This window comes from Stenella coeruleoalba (assembly GCF_951394435.1).
Source record: "Stenella coeruleoalba genome assembly, chromosome: 20".
Classification (NCBI taxonomy): domain Eukaryota; kingdom Metazoa; phylum Chordata; class Mammalia; order Artiodactyla; family Delphinidae; genus Stenella; species Stenella coeruleoalba.
Genome location: NC_137166.1, coordinates 46631884 through 46654510, shown reverse-complemented (window position 1 = coordinate 46654510; position 22627 = coordinate 46631884). Strand labels below are relative to the sequence as shown.

The 22627-nt window shown below is 55.2% G+C and overlaps 2 protein-coding genes across 3 annotated transcripts in view; one reads left to right on the top strand and one right to left on the bottom strand.

Moving 5' to 3' along the window:
- HIPK4 (homeodomain interacting protein kinase 4) overlaps window positions 1-4609 on the top strand; it is a 7005-nt gene extending 2396 nt beyond the window's left edge. Inside the window, exons 2-4 of the mRNA XM_079908670.1 lie at window positions 796-1152; window positions 2061-2891; window positions 3428-4609. Coding sequence (XP_079764796.1) covers window positions 796-1152; window positions 2061-2891; window positions 3428-3607 — 1368 coding nt within the window. The 3' untranslated portion in view covers window positions 3608-4609. The remainder of the gene's footprint in view (window positions 1-795; window positions 1153-2060; window positions 2892-3427) is intronic.
- Window positions 4610-22560, bottom strand: PLD3 (phospholipase D family member 3). Of its 2 annotated transcripts, none has more exons than XM_079908672.1 (13): window positions 22492-22560; window positions 12513-12699; window positions 11853-11943; window positions 11671-11745; window positions 11440-11582; window positions 10785-10968; window positions 9026-9146; window positions 8817-8944; window positions 7947-8147; window positions 6564-6703; window positions 5798-5963; window positions 5246-5345; window positions 4610-5153 (listed from the first exon to the last, which is right to left on the bottom strand). In XM_079908672.1, the coding sequence occupies exons 3-13, from the start codon at window positions 11877-11879 to the stop codon at window positions 4966-4968; spliced, it is 1473 nt and encodes a 490-aa protein (XP_079764798.1). In that variant the 5' UTR covers window positions 11880-11943; window positions 12513-12699; window positions 22492-22560; the 3' UTR covers window positions 4610-4965. The 2 variants fall into 2 exon arrangements, with proteins under 2 accessions (XP_079764798.1, XP_079764799.1); XM_079908673.1 differs by lacking the exon at window positions 22492-22560 and adding an exon at window positions 16076-16206.
- Between the last annotated feature and the right edge of the window lie 67 nt (window positions 22561-22627).

The window sequence follows — 22627 nt, the reverse complement described above, 5'->3', positions numbered from 1 at the left end:
CATTCCAGGCAGAGGGAACAGCCGGTGCCAAGGCCCTGAACTGGGAATGTGTCCGGCTTGTTCAAGGAAGAGCGAGAGGCTGGTGTGGTTGCAGCTGGGTGAGTGAGGGGGAAGGTGGGAGGAGGTGCGGGCAGAGAGGGGACCGGGCAGATTGTTGGAGACTTGTGGGCCAGGGTGAAGACTTTGGCTTTTAACACAGGATGTGGTAAAGCCACAGGAAGATTCTGAGCAGGAGAGGGACGTGATCTGACTTAGGTGGTCACAGGGTCCCTCGGGCTGCATGTGAGAAGCAGACTGGAGGGAGAGGGAGGAACAGGGAGACCCGCAAGGAGGCCCTTACATTCGTCTAGCCAGGGGGAGGACAGGACTAGGGTGGGGCTGCGGCTGGGATGCAGAGTGGGCAGAACAGAAGGTGTTCTGCTGGGGCTGCCCTTCTTTGAGAAGGTGGACGTGTGGTCCCTGGGCTGCATCGTGGCTGAGCTGCACCTGGGCTGGCCCCTCTACCCAGCCGGCAAGATTTGCTGATGGACAAGGCGTGGGGTGAGAGAGAAAGAGACAGATCTTAACCCTCATGGACATAAGTTCTAGTGGAGACAAACAGAGACAGAGAGACAAGTACGCAAACCAGAGACAAAGGCTGGAGGAGACAGACAGGGACGTAAACAAGAGATCAAGATTCACAGATGTAGCGACAGTCAGATGGCAGATGCAGAAAGACACCGGCAAGAGATGCCGGGGAGGCTCAGATCGAGCGGCTGTCCCGGCCCACTTGCCTCCCTCCCTCCCTCCGCTCAGGTGATCGACTTCGGCTCGGCCAGCATATTCAGCGAGGTGCGCTACGTCAAGGGGCCGTATATCCAGTCTCGCTTCTACCGGGCCCCCGAGATTCTGCTGGGGCTGCCCTTCTGTGAGAAGGTGGACGTGTGGTCCCTGGGCTGCGTCATGGCTGAGCTGCACCTGGGCTGGCCCCTCTACCCAGGCAACAACGAGTACGACCAGGTGCGCTACATCTGTGAGACCCAGGGCCTGCCCAAGCCCCACGTGCTGCACGCCGCCTGTAAGGCCCACCACTTCTTCAAGCGCAACCCTCACCCCGACGCCGCCAACCCCTGGCAGCTGAAGTCCTCGGCCGACTACCTGGCTGAGACCAAGGTAGGGGGGCAGGTGGGGGGAGGGCCGTCGGCGAGGCAGCTTGCAGCATCAAGAAAAGAATCTCGGTTAGATCTCAGAGAGGACTGGAAACTTGAGGGCCAGCTGGGGGGGTTGTCACAGCCAGAGGGATCCGAGGGAGACCCCAGGTGGGACTGGAAGTCAGGGCAGCCTGTCTGCCACCTCTGTGACTGCGGTCATCAGACTTGTGTGGCAAGAATCTGGCTGAGACAGCAGAAAGGACTGGAAGTGTGGACCAGCCGTGGGAGCTGTCACAGCGAGAGAGGGGTCTGAGCGAGACCAAAGGTGGGACCGAAAGCATATGGCAGATCCTCTGATAACTCCCGAGCTGGTCGTGGTTAAAGAATTTGGCAAGAATTGTCTGGGCTTGACTCCTCGGAGGCCTGAGGGCCGGGATCAGATGTGGGGATCAGCTGTGGCAGCAAGAGGGATCTGGATTTGATTCCGAGGAGCAGTAGAGGTTTAGGGCAGCCCTTCTGCTAGCTGCTGGTAGGGGCTGGACCCATGGCTCGAGGGAGGACTGGAGGGCTGGGGCAAGGTGTGAAACTTGGGTCAGTGCGACACCTGGGGTAGACAAGAGGAGGACCAGAGATCACAGTCAGCTGTCCTTCCTGCAGCAGTAGGAGGGGTCTGGATTAGACTAGAGGGGTTCTGGTGTTAGTGAGCAGGTGTGCCCCCCCAGATGCAAGGGAGCTCCAAGTCAGATCATGGGCAGAACTGGAAGTCCAGGTTCCTGTGGGTGGACTTCATAGCCACGACAGAGCTCTGGGCCAGGCTGGAGGGCCCACTGGACGCTGGGGGGGGGTCACACGTGGGCTCCACCGCAGAAGTACCTGGGGCCCAAGTCCTGGACTCGATGTCAACCCCTGCCCCACCCTGCGTCCCACCAGGTGCGCCCACTGGAGCGCCGCAAGTACATGCTCAAGTCACTGGACCAGATAGAGGTGGTGAACGGCAGCAGGGCAGTCCGTCGGCTAACCTTCCCCGACCGCGAGGCGCTGGCGGAGCACGCCGACCTCAAGAGCATGGTGGAGCTGATCAAGCGCATGCTGACGTGGGAGTCGCACGAGCGCATCAGCCCCAGCGCCGCCCTGCGCCACCCCTTCGTGTCCATGCAGCAGCTGCGCAGCGCCCATGAGACCACCCGCTACTACCAGCTCTCGCTGCACAGCTGCCGCCTCTCCCTGCAGGTGGAGGGCAAGACGCCCATGTCTGCCGTGGATGCCGTGGAAGACAGGCCCCCCTACTACGGTCTGACCGAGGAGGAGGAGACCGTGGGTCTGGGCAGCGGGCCTTTGTTCCGGGAGGAGAAGGCACCAGGCGTGCAAAAGGCCATCGATCAGCTGGACGACTTGAGTCTGCAGGAGGCGGGGAGTGGGCTGTGGGGCGAGACCCGCACCGACGTCGTCCCCGACGTGCTGGCCCCGCTCAAGGCCGCCGCTGCCGGCCGCTGGGTGCCCGACTCCGGCCCCGAGCCCATCCTGGCCTTCTACGGCAGCCGCCTGGCAGGCCACCGCAAGGCCCACAAGCCACCCACAGGCTCCAAGTCCAACTTCAGCAACCTCATCCGGCTGAGCCAGGCCTTGCCCGAGGAAGACGCCCCGTGCAGGGGCGGCGGCTGCGCGGAAGGAGAGCGGCGAGGGGCCTCTGCGGAGCTGCCTGCCATCCCGCAGTGGGACAGGGATGGGCCGGACATCAAGGACATGACCGTGGATGCTGAGGTGACCCAGGGGGCAGCTAGGAGGCAGGTGGTTCTGGGATCAGGGCCTCCCCAGAGCTCTAGGATCGGGGCATAGTGAACCAACTTTGCCTCCCGTACATTTGCATGGCCCGCAGCTGGCCCAGGATCCAACACACACTACTAGCCCACCCTCAGGATGTGACAAGGCTCAGCAAACACTAATATACCCGTAGGATGCGATGAAGCTCAGCAAACACTAACCCGTATTAAGGCTGTGTAAGAACTCAGAACACAGTAATCCACATATGGGAAGCGATATAGGCCACGGGACAGCTCAGGCCCCCACCCCAGGAAGATGTGACAGGGCCTCAGCAAACACACCTTCAGGACACATTAAGGTCTCAACACACAGCATTTAAGCCTCCAAAATGGGATGGGGGTTCAGGATGTACAAAATCGTCCTCGGGAATTGACAAGGATGCAGCTGGGATCAGGAGTCCATGAGGGGCAGCGTGGTTGTTCCGGGGTGGGGTGGGGTGCACTTCCTGGCTGATGCCCATCTCTTCTCCCCAACAGAGGCCAGGCCATGAGTTCTTCGACCTCAGCAGCTGTCCTGGGGAATGGCTGGGTCAGCCAGACTGGACCCTGGAGGGCGTCGGGGGGCCACGGGCTCAGGGGCTCCCACCACGCCACACCCACCCGCATGGTCCACCCCGGGCCACCAGCTTTGTGCAGCACGTCGGCGGGCACCACTGATGGTGACTCCAACCCTGCCCATCACTGGGTGATGCGCTAGAGGGGCTGGCATCCCCTCCTCAGAGCTATCCCCTGAACCGACAAATTATTCTTACAGAAAGATAATTATCCAGAAATACCCCATTCCTCCCGCCCCGCTCACGGTGCATGCCTGCACACACACCCCGAACACAGGAGGGTTTTGGGGTCTGGCCCGTGGCCCCCTCGGCCAGAGGGACGCAGGAAGGGGGCTGCACCCCACTGGCCCTGCTGCCTCTGTTTATTTCAATAAAGCACTGTTCAGCAGTACTGCCTCATGCCTGTCCTCCCTGCCTGAGGCCTGGACTGGCACGGGGGTGGGGTTCAGGGGGGCACCCAGGCCCTGCTCTCTAATGCTGCACCCAGTCAGCCATTGGCTCAGGCTGGAGACTGTGCTTGGCACACTGACCCATCCCTTAAATATGCTCAGTGCCTGGCACGTAAGAATCCACCCTCAGAACATCCTTGGTGCTCAGCAGGTGCCAGTCTGAGCTTGCCCGATGCCAGGTTCTCAGCGTCTGTTGACCTGTCTTTGCCACACGTGACAGGCTTGGCATGCACTCATCCATGCTTGGGACATGCGACGTGTAAGTTCACTCAGCAGGTGTATGTAAATTCACGCTTGGCACATGCTCTCGTGTCCAGACGTGCGAGTCCACCCTCGGGCTATGGCGGTGGCTCAGCACGCGCGCATCTGGCTGGGGACGTGCCGAGCGTGCAGCACACGCTGTGCCACGCTGGCTACGTGAGGCTCGGTTCATGCCAGCCCTCGAGGTCACACGCGCATGCTCAGCACACGCCAGCTCACGTGCAGTGTGCGCCGACGGCTCAGCGCACGCCAGCCCACGCTGGTCACCCACTGAGGGCTCAGCACACACCAGCCATGTGCTGAGCGTCCAGTACACACCAAACCACACGGGTCACATGCTGAGGGCTCAGCATGCGTGAAGGTGTCCCCACCAGAGGCCCATGCCAGCTGTCCCCTACCCGGCACCCCACCTCACACCACTCGGTCAGGCACAGGCTGTACACACAAGTTATTTACTTCTTATTATGACCTCAGGCCCTCTTTGCCCTGGAAAGTGGGGTGGGCCAGGGGGCCAGGCCCAGCATGCACCCCTACTTCTTCGGGGGCTGATCCCTCCCCCAGCTTGGCTGGGTCCTCTGCGGCCACAGCATCAGGCTGGCGGGGGCGGAGGTAGAAGCGGGAGAGCAGGGGGGGAGCCTGTGGGAGCCACGACGGGGCAGACAGAAGCGGGGGCACGGGGACAGGGATTGAGACCCGGAACACCCGCGCCCGCGGGGGCCTCGCAGGCCTGGCCTGTCCGCTGGACCGGGCCTCAGAGCAGGCGACAGGCGTTGCCCACGCTGTCGGCTGAGGTGTCAAGGTCATGGCTGTAAGGGGAGTCCCAGTCCCTCAGGAAAACGGCCTCCAGCTGGCTCCGCAGGCCACCCCGCCCGTTCTGCGTCACCAGCAGCGAGGTGCCCGCTGTCTCGGTGAAGTAGCTGCCGGACCAGTTGGAGGTTCCTACGGGGAGCGGGGGTCCAGAGAGTCAGGGCCCGTGGTGCTGCCTGGACCCCCTTCCGTCCCCCCACCCCAGCGGCGCCCAGGACGCTCACCGATGTAGGTGGCACGTTCAGTCACCATGTACTTGTTGTGGTTGACGCGGGTGTAAGGGACTCGGGCCTGGGCCTCGTCCGCAGGGACCACAAAGAGTTTCTGAGAGGGAGGGGAGATGCGGGGTTGGGTTAGAGAAGCCCCAGGGTCTGGGGTGGGGAGTGGTACCAGGTCTGCGGGACTGGGGACTCAGCTGCTTCCCTCGCGGGCCTGGGGGCCAGCACGGGTACTCGGTAAACGCCAGCTGAAAGGGAGGACCCTGTCGCCTCATATGCCGCCTGTTCCCTCTAGAATGACTATTTATCCCTTAGGTCTTACCTCAGATGTCCCCTTTTCCAGAAAGTCTTCCACGACCCCTCAGGCTGCGGCAGGAGCTTCTGCTGGGCTTCCCCATCCCAGCCCTAACCCCTCTGCCCGTGCCCTTGATTCTGGCCAATCAGGGCACAGCCCACTGTGGGTCGTCCCTGTCAGGTGACAGGTGAGCTCCACGATTGCTGTGTCCCCGGTACTGCCCCGCATAGGGGCTGATGGGTAGGTCTGGGGTAGGTGCTTACCACCTGGATGTCAAAGTGGGTGTGGTTGTCACGCAGGGCAGCCAGGGAGAGCAGGAAGGCCCGCATGGATGGCTCAGAGTGCCCCCAGCAGCTGACCAGCAGGCGCACCTTGACGCCCCGCTCATAGGCAGCCCGCCGCAGCCCGTCGTCAATGGCAGGCCAGAACCTTGGGGAGGCGGGTGCAGGATGCGGAGGGAGGCCTCACTTCAGCTTTAGGGAGCCAGGCCTGGGGCCCGCTGCAGCTTCTGAGAAGCCCCAAGCCCCCACCCCATCTCTAGCTCCAAGTCCTGCTCCCCCCACCAATCTTCTCATTGTCTTGTTTGCTGCCCCCAGACTACCTGCTCTGAGCCCCCAGAGTCCAGTCATCGCCACTTCCTATCCCAGATCTCAAAGCCCAACCCTGCCGCCCCAAACCTGAATACCCTTAGTCCTACCTCCCAAGCCCGTCATCCCATATCCAGCCCACATTCCCTGCCTCCTACCTGCAGAAATCCCACATCCTGCATCCTCTGCCTTAAGCCTCCAGTCCCCCGTCTCCACACCACCCCCCGAATATTCTCATCCTCTTCTCTGTCCCCTTCTCCTTGTCTTGACCATCCAGACCCACTCTCCCTGTCACCTCTGTCTCTCCCCATGGCATCCCCTCCCTCTGTGCCTTGGTCTTGGCCCCGTGCCTGCTTTCTGGGCCCCATCGCTCTCTCTCCTGTCTTCTCTTCCACTCACGGTGGCTCCCTACCCCAACCCCTGTCCACGCGCCCAGCGGTACCTGTGCGGGTGGGAGAACTCCATGGTGGGCAGGTAGTTCATGATCGCGATGTAGATGAAACTCCGGGCATTGTCCACCGCGTTGAGCAGGGCTTTCAAGTCTGGGGTGCGGCCACTTGGACACAGTGGTGGGGGTGCACTCTGGGGGACGAGGGGACAGTCAAGACACATGTCCTTCACAGTGGACCCCTGCTACAGACAGCTTGTCACGAGCCAGGTCCTGCGGGTCTCACTAATGCTCAGCCTCCATGAAGGAGAGGGATAATTACCACCGTCTTTTTTTGCAGGTGAGCAAACGGAGGCTCAGAGAGGGTAAGTGATTTGCCTAAGGTCACACAGCTGATAAATGGAGCCAGGGTTTGAACCTAGGCTGTCTGGTTCCAGAACTTATGCTCTAACCCAGTGGTTCTCGACATGAGGTCCCTGGTCAGGCAGCAACAGCATCACCTGGAAACTTGTTAGAAATGCAAGTTCTTGGGCCTCACTGCCATGGCACACAGAACCAAGGTGCTGGGGTGGAGCCCAGGAATCTGGCTTTCCACAAGCCCTTCTGGTGATTCTAATGCATGCTCAAGTTTGAGGACCTCTGCTCTAATCACTTTTGTCCCTGACTTACAGTCCAGCCTGATGGCACTCATGTGCCCAGCCACACCAGGCCCTTCACCCAGCTCTCTCCATCCTCACAACAGGTGAGCAAACTCGAGCTCTGAAAGGGGTAGTGGTAACGGGGGAACCATTAATGTCCCGTGGGTGGTCACTGGAGCAAAGGACCCCAATGAATCGTGTCCCTCCATCCATGCCTTAGTGTGGGCCCTCCAGGATGACACTGGCCCTGGCCAGGTGACTTGCTGGGGGGGACCCAGGTTGGCCACCCCAACTAGTGAAAATATCAACAGCTAAAAGCAGCGGTGCCTTGTCCAGAGTGCCAAGGGCAATAGTGGGTGCTGTCCCATAGAACTTTCCACATTGATGGAAACGTTCTCTATCTGCACTGCCCCGTATGCCAACTGCTTGCTGTGTGTAGCTGCTGAGCACTTGAAATGTGGCTAGTGTGACTGAGGAACTGAGTTTTTAACTGTAGTTCATTTTAATTGATTAAAAATGCGACATGCAGCTATACTGGACAGGTCACCCAGGGCTCGGCCTGCATGGACCCAGCCGTGCCTCTCACTAGCCCTAAGAGGTGGTAAATATTGCAATACTTATTTTCTATGTGAAACCAAGGCCTAGGGAGGTTGGGACACAGCCCAGGCCCCGAGTGAGCAGAAGTGACAGCCAGTGGTCAGGAACCCCCATCCCTACCAAGTCACTAGGCAGGGCTTGATGGGGGCCGAGAGAAGGGATGTGGCCGGGGTGTGACAGGCCCCTCTTCCCTCGGACTCACTGCCAGGTAGGCCAGAGCAGGGGTTCCGTTGAGGCAGATTTCCATTGGTGTCTCTTGATTGTAGCGGGTGTCATAAGGCCGGGGCCAGGTTGACGGGATGGAGCTGCCCACCTGGCCCAGGTACCAGTAGGCCTCGAAGATCTTGGTCAGGTCTCGAGCTAGGCAACTGCAGTTGTACATGACCACGCCCAGCTCCTTGACCTGTGGGAGGGCAATGCTGAGCCCGGGGACGATGGCCTGGTGCCCACAGATGACATGGACACCTGCAGCCCTTCCCCCTGCCCCCCAACAAGTCCCCCTTCCTGCCCCTTGCCCTTCTATCTCCCCCTCTCTCTGCCCCCGTCTCCTTTCTTTCTGCCCCTTAACCGTGCCCCCACCCCCCTTCCCCCAGCTAAAGTCCTGGGATGGACATGATCTTGACTCAAGATTAAAATCTTAAGTTTTGGTGAAAATCAGTTATTCCAAAGCTCCAGGTTTCCTGAACCTTTGCGTACACTGTTGCTTCTACCCTCCACTGAGCTCCTACTCAGTCTTAGGTCTCAGCTGACAGTTTCCTCCTCCGGGAATCCTGCCTTGACTGCCCAGATTGTGTCAGGCATTCCTTGAGGCTCTCAGGGTCCCTTGGGCCTCCTTCATCACCCTCTCTGGTGACAAACCTGCCTCCCCATTGGACTGGGAGGACAGGCACAGGGGATGTCTCAGGGAGAGCTGTGTGTTCAGCATCTCCCCGCGGGGCTCCTCCAGTTATCAGATTAGTTTTCATCTCTTTTGGGAGACTTTCCCTGGTACCCCAGGTTGGGGCAGTACCCCAGGTACTCCCTGTGGGGCAGGGAGCGGCCTAGAAGGGCGGTGGGCAGGGTGCAGGCAGACCTGGGTCAGGGAACGCCAGTCCATGTTGGCACTGCCGAGGTAGAAGTGGGTCTGGTCTACCACCCAGAACTTGGTGTGCAGGACGCCATGGGTCAGCTTCTGCATGTCCACTGTGCGGACCTGGGCACCTGGACAGACAGGGGTGGTGGTCAGGGTGCTGGCTTGGGCAGCCCCAGGCCCAGCCCACCCCCAGCTGCCCCCTAGCTCACCGCTTTGCAGCAGGGCCTGCAGATCTGCCTGGGGCTGGGGCCCACTTGGCTTGCTCACGGCAATGCGGACCTTCACACCTCGGGGTGCCAGGGTCTGTAGCTGCCGGAGGACCTCCTCGCCCTGGGAGGAGGGGAGAGCCTCTGAGGGGCTGGATGAGCCAACTCTCCAACCCCACGCAGGACCCCCCATGGAGCTGTTTTGAGATTAAGCTTCTAGATCTGATCAGGCTTTACATTAGCCGGTACACTCAGGGAAGGCTTTACACAGGTTAAGATGTTAAAACCTGTATCTGTTGTATTTTATTGATTTTTTGGCCACGCTGCGTGGCATGCAGGATCCTAGTTCCCCGACCAGGGATTGAACCCGTGCCCCCCGCAGTGGAAGTGCAGAGTCTTAACCATTGGACCACCTGGGAAGTCCCTTTATCTGTTTTAATAATTGGCGCTCTGAGCCCTGCTAGGGCCTCCCTGCCACTCCTGCCCTTCACGGGACCTTCCCAAGATCCTGACTTGGAAGTATCAATGCCCGTCACAGAAGGGACCTCTGGGCACCTTGCAGGATGTTGGGGGCACAGTGCAGGCTTGGGGTCTGGGAAGGTTTGGGTGAGGCCTGATGATGCCAATAACATTAATAGCAACAGCCATTGATTCCCTGGTTTCTACTGTGAGCCAGGGCCCCTCTAAGCTCCTTTACATGTGAACTCACTGACTTCTCACCACTCTCACTGATGAGGCAAATCTGAGTATATCCCAAGGTGCAGATGGGGAAACTGAGCATTGGAGAAATCAATGGGGAAGCAGGATTTGAACTCAGATGGTCTGCCTCCTATGTCTCTGCTTTGTGCTTTGAACCATTCCAGTAGGAACCAGCAGGGCGTGGGAGCTCATGACTTTTTTTTTTTTTTGGCTTGTGGAATCTTAGTTATCCAACCAGGGACTGAACCCGCGCCCTTGGCAGTGAAACTGCAGAGTCCTAACCACTGGACCGCCAGGGAATTTCCAGCTCATATCATTTTTAACTGTCGTATATTTTTTCAGGCAGTGCTTAATAAACCTCATGATTTTAATACATTTTAAGCCTACCTCTGACAAAGAGTGGCAGCAAGGAAAGGGGAAAAAAAGGGACAAATTCACCATGTCTTTCGATGAAGGGCTTATCCACCTAGGCTGTTCCTTTTCAAATCTTGAAGTTTTACGTTTTTTAAGTTTGTCTGCAGACCCTAACAAGGCTATCAGAGCAAATGCTTATGAAGGGCTGACTCTGTCGGGCATTGTGCTGTAACTGGCAGGGATTAGCCCGTTTCATCCTCACAAGAGGGGAGTGCTAGATATTCCCCCATTCTACAGATGAGGAAACTGAAGACCGAGAGGTGAAGTGACCTGCCCAAGGTCACACAGCTGGGAAGTGGCAGCCTGGCTTGAGGCTGGGCTGGTACTCACTCCATGTTTCCATTTCTTTGTGTGACAGGGTCGGGGCAGCTTGTGGGTGAGTGATATCTGCCAGCCTAATCCCTCGTAACCAAACCCATACCCTGACATTCAGAGGCCTCCAGATGACTGTGACAAAACGCCCCCAGTCCAGAGGGCCACGTGAAGACAGTTGCTTCCACACACCTGTGTCCAACCCGCTGTGTGAGACATGTCCACCTGTCTCCCGGGCTATAGGGAAACCCCTTTCATCCACCTCCCCAGTGCCTCCCTCCAACCGCCCCCCCCGCCCCCCCACCCGCTGCCAGCTAGGGCCCAGGTTGCCAGGTACCTGCTGAGCAGAGGGCTCCTGAGTGTGGGTGTCGTTGTTGGTGAGGGTCCAGTAGAAGGAGGCAATGTCCAGGCTGCTGTGGGCACCGGCGAGCAGGCCCAGCCAGGCCTGGCTGGTGGAGGGGTTGACTGTGGAGGCATTGGGGAAGTCCAGGCCCTCGGGAATGCTCTCCACCAGCACTGCTCTGGGGGGTGGGGGGAGGCAGAATCAGCCATAGGGGGCTGGAATGTGAGTGCTCACTTCTCTGCCCACGGAGGACGGAAGACTATGTGTATTTGTGTCGGTACTCATGATTCTCTGTGTGTCTGCATTTGTCTGTCTAGAGGCGTGGAAGGAAGGTTGTGCATGTGCATGTCTGTGTGTGTGTGTGTGTGTGTGTGTGTGTGTGTGTCTGTCCACAGATATGGATGGAAGATGCCATGTGTGTCTGTTCACAGACAGATAGAAGATGATGCTGTGGCTGCCATGGCAACAGTGTGGGGGAAGGAGGTGGGCATGGAGGGAAGAACCGTGACGGTCCACTTGGGAGTCGGCGATCACCTTATTCTGTCTCGACCACTGGGTGCAGGCCCTGCTTAGTGCGTGTTGAAGTGTCCCTGGCCTGGCAGGGCCCCTCCCCCCACCATCTGAGGCGCCCACGCCCCCCTCCACTTACTCGCAAGGGTCATAGCAGGGGGCTGGGCGCTGGTTGGGCCCAAAGAGATGCAAGTCGCCGTATTCCCATAGAAACAGCTGAGTCATCAGGGCACCGAAACCCACGACTGCCAGGATGAGGACCAGCAGGACCCAACGGGCCTTCTGTGGGGAGGAGGAGGTGATCAGCCAGCCCAAGGAGGGCAGCCCAGGCCATAGCTGAGACAGAGTGAGGGTGGCGGTGGGCTCCTACCTTTTCTGCAGCTTTCCACGCCTCGATCTCGTTCATGGGTAGTTCGTTGGAGGGCTCCTCGGCAGGCACCTTCAGCTGGGGGACAGGGATGATGGTGTGTGTGGGGGTGACAGGGCAGCTCAGTGGGGCCCCCACCCTCTGCTGGGTCCAGCCCCTCCCCACTGGGTCCCCCATCCACCTACCTCCTGGTACATCAGTTTAGGCTTCATCTTGCTGGGCAGCCAGGGGTTATACAGATTCCAGTGGGAAAGTGGGTGTGTCAGGGTCTCCAAACTGCAGGGAACAAAAGCTGGCACTGTGTGGGGTGTTCTAGGCTTTTGGGGGACATCACAGAAAGCGGATCAGCCTCGGGCTCACGGGACTCCCTGGGTCGCCTTGTCTGTGATCACGGGGGCCACTGGCACTGTGCCTGCCACCCCTAAAGGAGGAAGCTGACTGCTGGTCAGTTGGGATTTCGAAATCCCTCTAAGCCCAACTCCTCTGCTTTCCTCCTATTCCTCTGCGGTACCCTCCCTGCCCCCCCCCAAGCGCCCACCCTGCCCCTCATCAGCACCCACACTGCTCCCCATTAGCGCTTTCCCTTCTCTGAGCTCTAACCTATACATTCCCAAAATGACAGCTCCGGATTGGGTCAGCGGAGCCCTAAATCTTTGTGCCTGGCTTCTCCCAGCCCTGGGATTACCCACAAGTCATTTTCCAGGTGGCTCCTTTGCCCTCACCCTCAGGTAACAACTAGACAGCTCAGGCCGGGAGCCCAGGACCATCGCGGCCTCCCCGTCAGACCCCAGCCCATCCCCGAAACCATCCTCCCCTCCCCTACCCCAGAGGGGCCTCGGCCTTACTCGGCAGGCGGCTGCTGCTACCTCCACGGGGCCCCAGCTTCTGCCCCGACAGGCTGAGCAGGGGCGGGCGGGCGGGGGCGGGGATCGAGGGGGCTCCGCCCACTGCAGCGGGGAGTCTGCGCAGTGAGTGCGCCGGTCCGGGCTCACCGCAGGGAGAAGGGGGGCCCGGCCGCCCAGTACAGCCAACCTGACGGGGGTGGAGGGAGAGTACATGGCTGAGCGATTGGCTTTGCTACGGTCCACCCTAGAGCCCCCATGTGGGGTAGGGAGGCCACAGGTAAAGAGAAAAAAGAACGCCACATCTTTTCTCGTCTGCAAACCTTGTGAATTTTTGTACCATGGGCATGTATTACCTGGTCAAAAATAAATACATAAATAAGATTAATGACTTTAAAAATTATAAAATGAAATGGAATGATCAAGGCTGAATAACATGATTTAGGAACGTAGCGATGAAATCAGCTTAGAAGACACAGCCCACGCTAAGGGAGGGGAAGAGCGGTGGGGGGGAAGGGGATGGTGGGTTTTCCCTTGGACTGTGGACTGCAGTCAGTGTTTCGTTAAAAAAAAAAAAGTCAACTGATATTTTGAGAAGGATTTAAAAAATTTTGTCTCTTAAATCCAGGCTCTGGCTGGAGGGGTAAGCAAGGTTTCCCACATACCATCTCATATCTCCGAAGCAGGATTTAAGGCCACAGATGGAGAAATAAATTGGAGGTCCCCCTCCCCGCCCACCTTTCTCAATGAAAGAGGGGCAGGACCCCCTTCCCCACATCCAGGCAGGAAGTCAACAGATGCAGAGAAGGATTATTACTGAGGGGAGCAACAGCGTTGGAAGTGGTTGCCTTGACAGCGGGATTTGGGGGTGGGTCAGGATTGCTTTTTATCGTCCGCCTGTTTTCTTTTTTAAAATTGTGAAATATGAGCGACTTACAGAAAAGAAGAGAAAACATCTCTGTGCAGGTTAAAAAATAATTCTAAAGCCTACACAGGTGTTGCCGCGTCCCAGGTTTTGTCACGTTTTAAAAAATTCATGCGCATGCATTAATGTGTTTTAAAAAAAAGAAGAAAAAAGGAAGGAAATTCCAAAAGGGAGCCAGGTTCTCTCCTCACCGCACCCTTTCCCCCCAACGTCCGATCCCAGATTGGCAAGGGCGGAAGAACACAGCTAGATCCCCTCCTATCATTGCAGGGAGCGAGCCAAACCGGGATGGGTCAAATGGATCCAGCAAGAAATGGCAACAGATCAAGGTTATTTGGAACTCCAGAGGTCACCAAGAGAAGCAGAAGATAAGTCTTGGATGTGGCTGGCCGCAGGGTTGGAGGGTGGGGGGAGGGGGAGGCATGGGGTGCGAAACAAGTTTGCCTTTTATTTATCTATTTGTGAAGGGCCTTGGTGAGAAATGTTTTATTTAAGAATATGGGGTTGGAACAGCAGGTGATGTGAAATTAGGGAAGCTGATAAACAAAAACAAAACTGGGCAGAGGTAGGGCGCGGAGCTGTGAGGGACCCTGCAAGGTGAGCCAGGGGAACTGGGAGGGCCGGTAATAAATCAAAAATAGGAAGAAAATAGATGCATTTCATTCAGTTTGTTAGCGAGCTTTTGGCTTTCAAATTGTGCCGTGATGATAGGTCTGTAATGATGGGTTTAATTTTGACTTGTTATACTTTTATCAAAGCAATACACCTAAGGTATCAATATTTAAAAAGAAAACTAGTCCTGAAGAGGTGGTGTAGACTGGGTTAGATTGGTGAGGCAGTTAACACTGTGGCTCCCAGAGCCAGGTGCCTGATCTTAATATGAGCATCAGCGTGTACGTGACTGACTTCAGAGAAGTGACAGTGCATCTGTGCCCTAGTTTCCCCATCTGCAAAATGGGCACAGCAAGAATAGCACCTACTTTTTACAAGGCTGTTCATTAATTTTGCACACATTTATTGAGTACCTGTGCACCAGGTATTGTTTTAGGCACTGGGGATATCACTGTGAACAAAACTGACATGAGGAAAGACAGACAAAAAACAGTATGAAATTAAATTATATGTTAGAAGGTAACAAGTGCTATGGAGACTCAGGGAAGAGGGACAGGGGTGGGGCCGGGGTTGGGATTGCTTGCAATTTTAAATAAAGAGGTCAAGGAAGGCCTCGAAGAGAAGGGGATGCCTGAGGGAGAAAAACTTCAAGCAGAGGAGGAATGGAGCTACTGGACATCTTGGGGAAGAGTGTTCTGAGCAGAGGGAACAGCCAGTGCAAAGGCCGTGAGGCAGGAGTGTGCCTGGTGTGGATAGGGAAGAGCGAGGACGCCAGTGTGTCTGTAGTGGAATGGCCTGTGGGAAGAGGGAGAGGAGGTAAGTCTGAGGTGACAGGACCAGATCATGCTGGGCTACCTGGACTGTGGCAAGAAGGACGGGGCCACGGGTAGGTTCTGAGCAGAGGAGGGAACATGATCTCCTTTGGGGGTTGTGGTGGGTTGAATGGGGGCCTCAAAAAAGATATGTCAGATGTGGTCATCACACCTGGAACTTGTGAATGTGACCTTATTTGGAAAAAAGGGTCTTTGTAGCTGTAATTAAGTCAATGATTTAAAGATGAGATTATTCTGGATTATCTGGGTGGGTCCTAAACCCAAGGGCAAGTATCTCTAAAAGAGACAGAAACGAGACATGACCAGGGAGGCAGCGACTGGAGTGATGGGCCGCAAACCCAGGTGCACCAGGAGCCACCGGCATCTGGCGGAGGCAGGGAACAGAATCTCCCCTAGAGGCTCTGCAGAGAGCACGGCCCTGCTGACACCTTGATTTTGGACTTCTGGTCTCCAGAACTGTGAGAGAATAAATTTCTGTTGTTTTAAGCCACGCAGTTTGTGCTCACGTGTTACAGCAGCCCCAGGAAACGAATACAGGCTGTTTACAGGCTCCCTCTGGCCGTGTGGGGAACTGACTGGGGTGGGCGTGTGATTTGGGGGAACACTGAGGAGGACCAAGTTTGGGAAAAAGACCAGGAATAAATTTTTTTAAAAATATCAAAAATAAATAATGTGTGTACACATTATTTTGAACATGTAAAATGGGAGATGTTTAAAATCTGAGTGGCTCCTTCGAACTCAAGGAATTCATATATATCAAGTGCAGAGGATGGGCATGCAAGAGGTTCTCAACAAATATGATTGTCTCAAGGGTCCTAACAGCCAAAAAGAAAAGAAAAAAGGCATGATTCCCTCCGCCTCCGTCCTCCCCATCCTCGGCCAGGCAAGATGCCTGCTTTTTACTGTGGGCCTTTACTCACTATTTTAAAAAATGCACATAGGCCTTCCATGCAAATTAAATTGAGGCTCAGGTTCCTAGCTGCGGGGGTCCTTCCCCAACATCCCCGTCTCCAAAAGAGGACTGTGGCCTCAGCTGGACAGGTATCCAGCACCCTCAATCCCCAGATCCCTAGGGGGAGCAGGGCAGGGTGAAACTGAAGCAGGATATGGACAGCTGGGCCGACAGAGCCAGGATGGCAAGTGCTGGCCTTCTCAGCTCACCTCAATTCCAGGGTTCCCAGGAACCTAGAACTCACCCCGGGGCTCCAGTGCAATGTCCAGGCTGGTCCTCATGCCCTGCTTCCTCGCTGGTGTAGGGGGCACCTCCACCAGCAGGTGTGCCCCCTCCCAGTGAAACGGGAGGGAAGGGGGCAGGGCACAATCTTTAAAAGAATGACACAGACGTTGAGGATACAGCATAAACTGGTTAGAACCAACTAGGTCCGAGGTGGCGGAAGATTTGACTTCCAGTAGACTTTGAGCCTCATTATATATATTAGCACAGGGGTCCCCAACACCCGCGCCACGGACCGCTAGCAGTCCACGGCCTGTTAGGAAGCAGGTCGCACAGCAGGAGGTGATCGGTGGGCGAGCGAGCGAGCGAAGCTTCATCTGCTGCTGCCCATCCCTCCGCCTGAACCACCCCCCACCCACCCCGCTCGTGGAAAAATTGTCTTCCACGAAACCGGTCCCTGGTGCCAAAAAGGCTGGGGACCAATGCATTTGCATATGCTAAATGACACAACCATAGGTGCCATGACAGTTCCAAGGTGACCTAAAAGACCAAAAAGTGGGCGGGGCCCAATTCCTGGAAATCTCCTCCCCTTCCCCAAGACAGTTGGAATAATCCCCCCACTCATTAGCCAATGAAATTACCCAGCCCATAAAAACTACCCCATATTTCCGGACCTCTCGCCTTCGGAGATGGCCCACAGTCTATGGAGTATGTTCATCCCAGGGCCGTTCTTGCCTTTTGAGATGAACCACATTCTGTCTATGGAACGTGTATCTCTCTAAATAAACCCACTTTTTACCTATCACTTTGTCTCTCACTGAATTCTTTCTGCGCTGAGACATAAAGAACCTAAGCTTCATTAGGTCCTGAGACCGGGTGTGTGGTTTCAGTTAAAAGAACGTGGGTTCAAATCCCACTCTGGGTTTTGGCTGCGGGACTGAGTTGTGCAGTTTCACCAGCCCACAGAATATCTCCCTGTTCCCTTGGCTTGTGTCCTGCCTGACTTGGGTTGTGAACCACAGCGCACAGAAAAGGAGGAAGCAAAGCCCACCCGGCTTTTGAGACACGTGTTGCCTCACAGCTCCCTGAACACCCGTGAGGGTTGGGGTGGGAGACTTGATCCCTCTTCCATAGCAGTGTTTTGGGTTGGAGGGGCCAGGGTTCAGATCCCACCCGTCACTTTCTTACTCAGTGACATCAGGCGTGGGGCTTTACTTCTCTGAGCCCTGCTGGCCTCATTCATAAAAAGGGGATCACTTGGGCTTCCCTGGTGGCGCAGTGGTTGAGAGTCCGCCTGCCGATGCAGGGGACACGGGTTCGTGCCCCGGTCCGGGAAGATCCCACATGCCGCGGAGTGGCTGGGCCCGTGAGCCATGGCCGCTAAGCCTGCGCGTCCGGAGCCTGTGCTCCGCAATGGGAGAGGCCACAACAGTGAGAGGACCGCGTACCACAAAAAAAAAAAAAAAAAAAAAAAAAGGGTGATCACTTTATACCCATCTGGGGAGTGGTGGCTGGGGGATCTCTGAATGGTTTAAGGGGGTGCGTCTTGCAGTCCCAACCCCCTGGGGTCAGATCTCAGCTCTGTGTGTTACTGGGAGAAGAGGCTCCCTTCTCTGAACCTCACTTGCGTTCCTTGCATTCTCAGAACAATGGGTAGACTAATATACCAACCTCACGTTTGCTGGGCAGTCAGTGAAACCATCCATAGCAGGCCAGGTAGCACAGATACAAGCTGGCTGGTTAGCTGTGTCCCCTAGTACCCTGGACACACTTTTATCATAGATAAACCTATATGTGTCCCTTAAAAAGCTAAGTCTATGTCTGATTTATTCCTCTACCCACCCTGTGCCTAGCACGTTGTAACCACTCAATAAATGTTTATTGAAAACAGAAGAAAAGAAGCAGTAGAATGGAAACCCTTGAGAAAAGACTTTCTTAGATGTCTCTCTAGATCTAGTGACACTCGGTGTATACACAATGTGTAAGTAGCTTGTGTTCTAAGCCCAGAGCAATAGGGTAGGTGCAGATAATGACACCTCAGCCTGAGGGTAAAATTCAAGGTTGATTCAAGACGTATGAAAGTGCAAAGAAGGGTGTGGGGCCAGTTAGCTGCTGAAGCCCACGTGAAGCCCTGGGCAGGCCATACCTCAGGAAACATTCACTAACCTATGGACCTTCCATACGGTTCAAAACAGAACTGTTCTTGGGTTTAAAGGAGCCGATTTTCATTCGATTGTGCAGACCCCTTCGGACTGACTGCACAATTGTCTGTGGTCAAGTCTACAGAAAACAGAACAGAGCACTGGTTTTGTAAACCTTTTTGTTTTGTTTTTAGCAGTAGACCTTTTATTTCAAAGGACCCCCTAGAAGGTGCCCCTTCTAGGGAGAGAAGATGCTCAGTCTGAAAAACAATTAAATAAGTAAAAAAATACACACACAACCCCCTGTCCCCCAACACTCCAGCATGAATGGCGAACACTTCTGAACTGGAACTCAAAAATCTAAGCTGTCCCACCCCTACTCAAACTCCCTCTGTGGCTCCCCATTGCCTCCAGGACCAAGTGCAACCATCTTACGATGTCCTCTTGGGCCCTACATGGACAGCCCCTGTGGACCTTCCCCACCATTACAGCTTCAGTCCCCCTTTCTGACTCCAAAGCTGTCTCCAATTCCCACCTCCTCCCTGAATTTCAGCTCCGGAAGTCCCATGGCCTCCTAGACACCTCCACCCAGGTGTCCCTAAGCCCCATACACCCACCATGTCTCCAACTGTCCTTAGGATCTCTCCCAAACCTGCTCCTCCCCCAGGTCCCCCTTTCAAGGAGAGCTGTTCTACCCATCCTTCAGGTCTCAGCCTGTGTGCTACCTTCTCCAGAAAGCCCTGACTCCCCCAGAGTCCTCGGCCTTGTCCTGGACCGCCCACAACTTATCCACTTGGCCTCCCAAGTGTGTCTCCCACCCAACCCTTTTCTCTCCCCTCCATGGCCCCGAACTGGCCTCTCCCACTTGGGTTGCCACTCCAGCCACATCCTGTGGCTCCCAGCCTCCACTCAACCCTTCCAATTCCCCCTCCATCTGAGTCTGACTTGTCTACCCTCTGCTCAAAACCTTTCTGTGCCCCCCCCCCCCGTATCTGCAGGATAAAGTCTCAGCTCCTCACTGTGGCTCCCAAAGCCCTCAATGATCTCCCCTAAATAACCTCTTGGGCTTATTCTCTTACCATCCCTAATGGCCTAGTCATATCTAATATTTTTCAGTTCCTCGAACTGAAACCACACTTTTACCACCAAACCTGCCCACAGCTTCTCCTCCTGCCTAGCATACCTTTTTCTCCTCTTCATGTTGCTTATTCCCATCAGCTCGTGTACCACCTCCTCCAGGAAGCCCTCCCTGACCCCCTGTCTGGTCCAGGCATCCTTTTTGGGATCTGACAGTCCCCTGGGCTTCTCTATCCCAGCCCAGACCCCTCTGCCTGTGTTTTCCCCAACCTGGCCCTGACCACTCTGGGCTGTCACTACCTGATGATGGATCTGTTTCTCCCACTGGACTGCAAAACCCGTGAGGGCAGGGCCAGGCTGGCTCAGTCACTGCTGTGTCCTCAGTATCACCCAGCACAGGGACAGTACATGGCAGATGCTCAGTGGCCAGTTCATCCATCTATTCATTCAATGAGTATTTATTCAACGACTACTGCTGACCAGCCTTATCTAGAAATTGGAGATATAGCACAGAAAAAACAAAAAAAAGTCCCTAGGAAGGAAGAAATTCTTTTGAGGGAGTAAGACAGTAGATTAAATGAGCGAAACATATAGTTGGTGCCTTGGAGAAAAATAAAACAATGAAAATGGTTGATGTCTCAGGTCAAAAAGAACAACACAACACATCTGGGGCAAAGAAGCATTATTATCCCTGTTTTTCAGATGAGGAGGTAGGGCTCAGGGAAATCACTGCCCAGGTCACACGGCGTTGGTCTGTCGGCCGGGAATTTGAACCCAGAGCTCAGTTCTGTGCCAGGATATTACACTGTCAAACCAATTCCCGAACACAGAATAAGGCAGAATGTCTTTTCCTTGCCACCCTCAGGGAGGTCTGAGCCTGTGAAAGGGTAGGATGTGGGAGAGCGGGGTCTCCTTATGTTTACTGAACCAGGCACTGCTCAAAACACTTTATATATTCAATTCTAACAGCAGTGTTTTTTTTTGCTCCGCTTAACAGATAAGGGAACAAAAGACCTAGAAAGGTTAAGTCACTGGCACAAAGGGACACAGCCAGGAAACGGTGGAGCCAGAATTTGAGCCCAAGCTGCCGCAGGGTCCTGAGTGTAGACAGCTGCCTCTCCTGCTGTGTAACATCTGTAGATCTGTGATGCCCTCCGTCCCTCCCCAGTAGCCTCTCAAAACCCCTACCAACATCCCTCCCCACCCCATCCCACCCCAAATCTTTGAGAGGGACATTTGAAGCTTTCTCCAAATACAAAGGATATGTGAGTGCAGCTTTAAGAAGAGGAGTCTGGCTGTCCTTCCAACCAGGCTGCTCTTGCCCATCCATCCTTGGTAGAAGTTCTCCAGCTGCTGCTGCTTCTTCAGGTCACGACATGTCACATCAGATCACATCCCTCCTCTCCTCCAAATCCTCCCATGGCTCCTTGCTATTCCTCAAATATTCCATGCATGCTCCTACCTCAGGACCTTTGCATTCGCTGTTCTCTCTGCCTAGAATGCCGCTCTTCCCCCAGATAGCCATGTCACTCTCTCCTCTCTTCAAGTCTTTGTTCAAATGTCTCCAGACCACCCTACTTAAAACTATAATCTTTAAATCCCCCAACTCCCTCCTAACACATCATATAATCTACTTCCCTGTTTGTGTACTGTGTCTTACCCCTGATAGAATGTAAACTCCATGAGGCCAAGGATCTCTGTTTTATTCACTGATGTGTCCCCAATGCCTAGCACAATGCTGAGCATGTAGAACATGCTTAATAAATATTTATTGAATGAATTAACTTGCATTTTCATTCCCATGTTGCAGGATGTAGCAACTGAGGCACAGGGCCCTTAAGCCAGCTGCCCAAGGTCATTTAGTATTATTTAAGTACTAAATGCTAGAACCAAGATTGGAACCAGGGTGTTCCAGTCCCCAGGCACACACTGTAATGGCTGTCCTACATGGCCATGCTAAGGCAAGCTGAGTGACTAAGATACTTACTTTTCCACCTGGGGATTCAGGGTTGCTGAGGTTTGACAAAGGTGTGGTGAGACCTGCCTCATCTCTCTGCACCCCCAATTCTATAAGTCAAGGAAGGGTTGGGTCTAAGCTTTCTAGAGTCTTCCTCCCACCAAGCGCTCCTCGACTCCTGCCATTGGTGAAGTGCTCTCAATTTGGGGGTGGGAAATCAGTCACTCCAACAAGGTAAGGAGATAGGGATTAAGTATTTACATGAGCAAGGTTCGTGATGGCTGATGGGTCACCCCCTCAGGTGTGGTGATGTGGCAGAGGTGAGGACAGCATAGTGATCATAATGTGGGACAGCAGGGGTTGGCTGGTGTGGCAGAGAGCATCAGGATACAGGGAATGGTGACGACACCACGGTAATGATGAGGGCAGCTGGGGGGAGGGGGAGAGCGACAATGAGGAGGGGATGAAGGTGACTGGATGAAGGTGAGGGTGAGATGATTAATAATATTAGCTCAAATGGCCACATCAAGCTGGGCATGTCACAAGAAGAAACACGCAGGATCCTCACAATCATCCCTGACGTAGGTGTCCTTGTGTGCGTTTCACAGATGAGGAAGCTGAGACTGCAAACGTGTGATTAGGTGGTCAAGGTTACCCAGATGCTTAGTGGTGGAGCCAGGATAACGGGCTCTAGTACCCGATATGTGAGAGGGGACACGGGGAAATACCGGAGACATGAAGGGAAGAATAACAACTGTAGGGCAGGGCAGGTCCTTATGGGGAAAACTAGAAGCATTAGGCATGGACAGCGACTGTCAGAGGACGGGGAGGGATGGAGACATAAAGGATGAGGAAGATATAACGGAAGCGTGAGCGTAACTTACGGAGATGGTGACAGGAGGCGTGCGAAGGTGACACGGGGGTATGATGACGATTTATGAGAAGGACTTCGTAAAGGAGTAATAGCAACAAAAGAGGGGTGCAGGCGATATGAGAAGGCGACACGACTTAAAGGGGGGTAACTCCGACAGTTGGTGGCCATGGGGACTTAAAGGAACGAAATCTTGTTAAGGGGGTTGACGGCGACCTAAGGAGGGTGATGGCGACATAAGGGGAGTGGTAACGATGTAAGCGGGATGCAACATAAGGGGAGGAATGGGGACATAAAGGGACAGAGGACGATATAAGAGGAGAGATGCATTATATTCGAAGGACGACACGAGGAGGGCAGCCGAGACGCCGCGCCCCCAGATCGCATATTACCTGCACTCCACGTCTCCCACTCCTGGACTCAGCCCCTCACGCACCTTCTAGGCTGGAGCCCCGCCCGACCGCCCCCGCTGCGCGCAGGCGCACTCCGGCTAGACTGCGGGCCGGCGGGGGCCAGGCAATTGCCTTT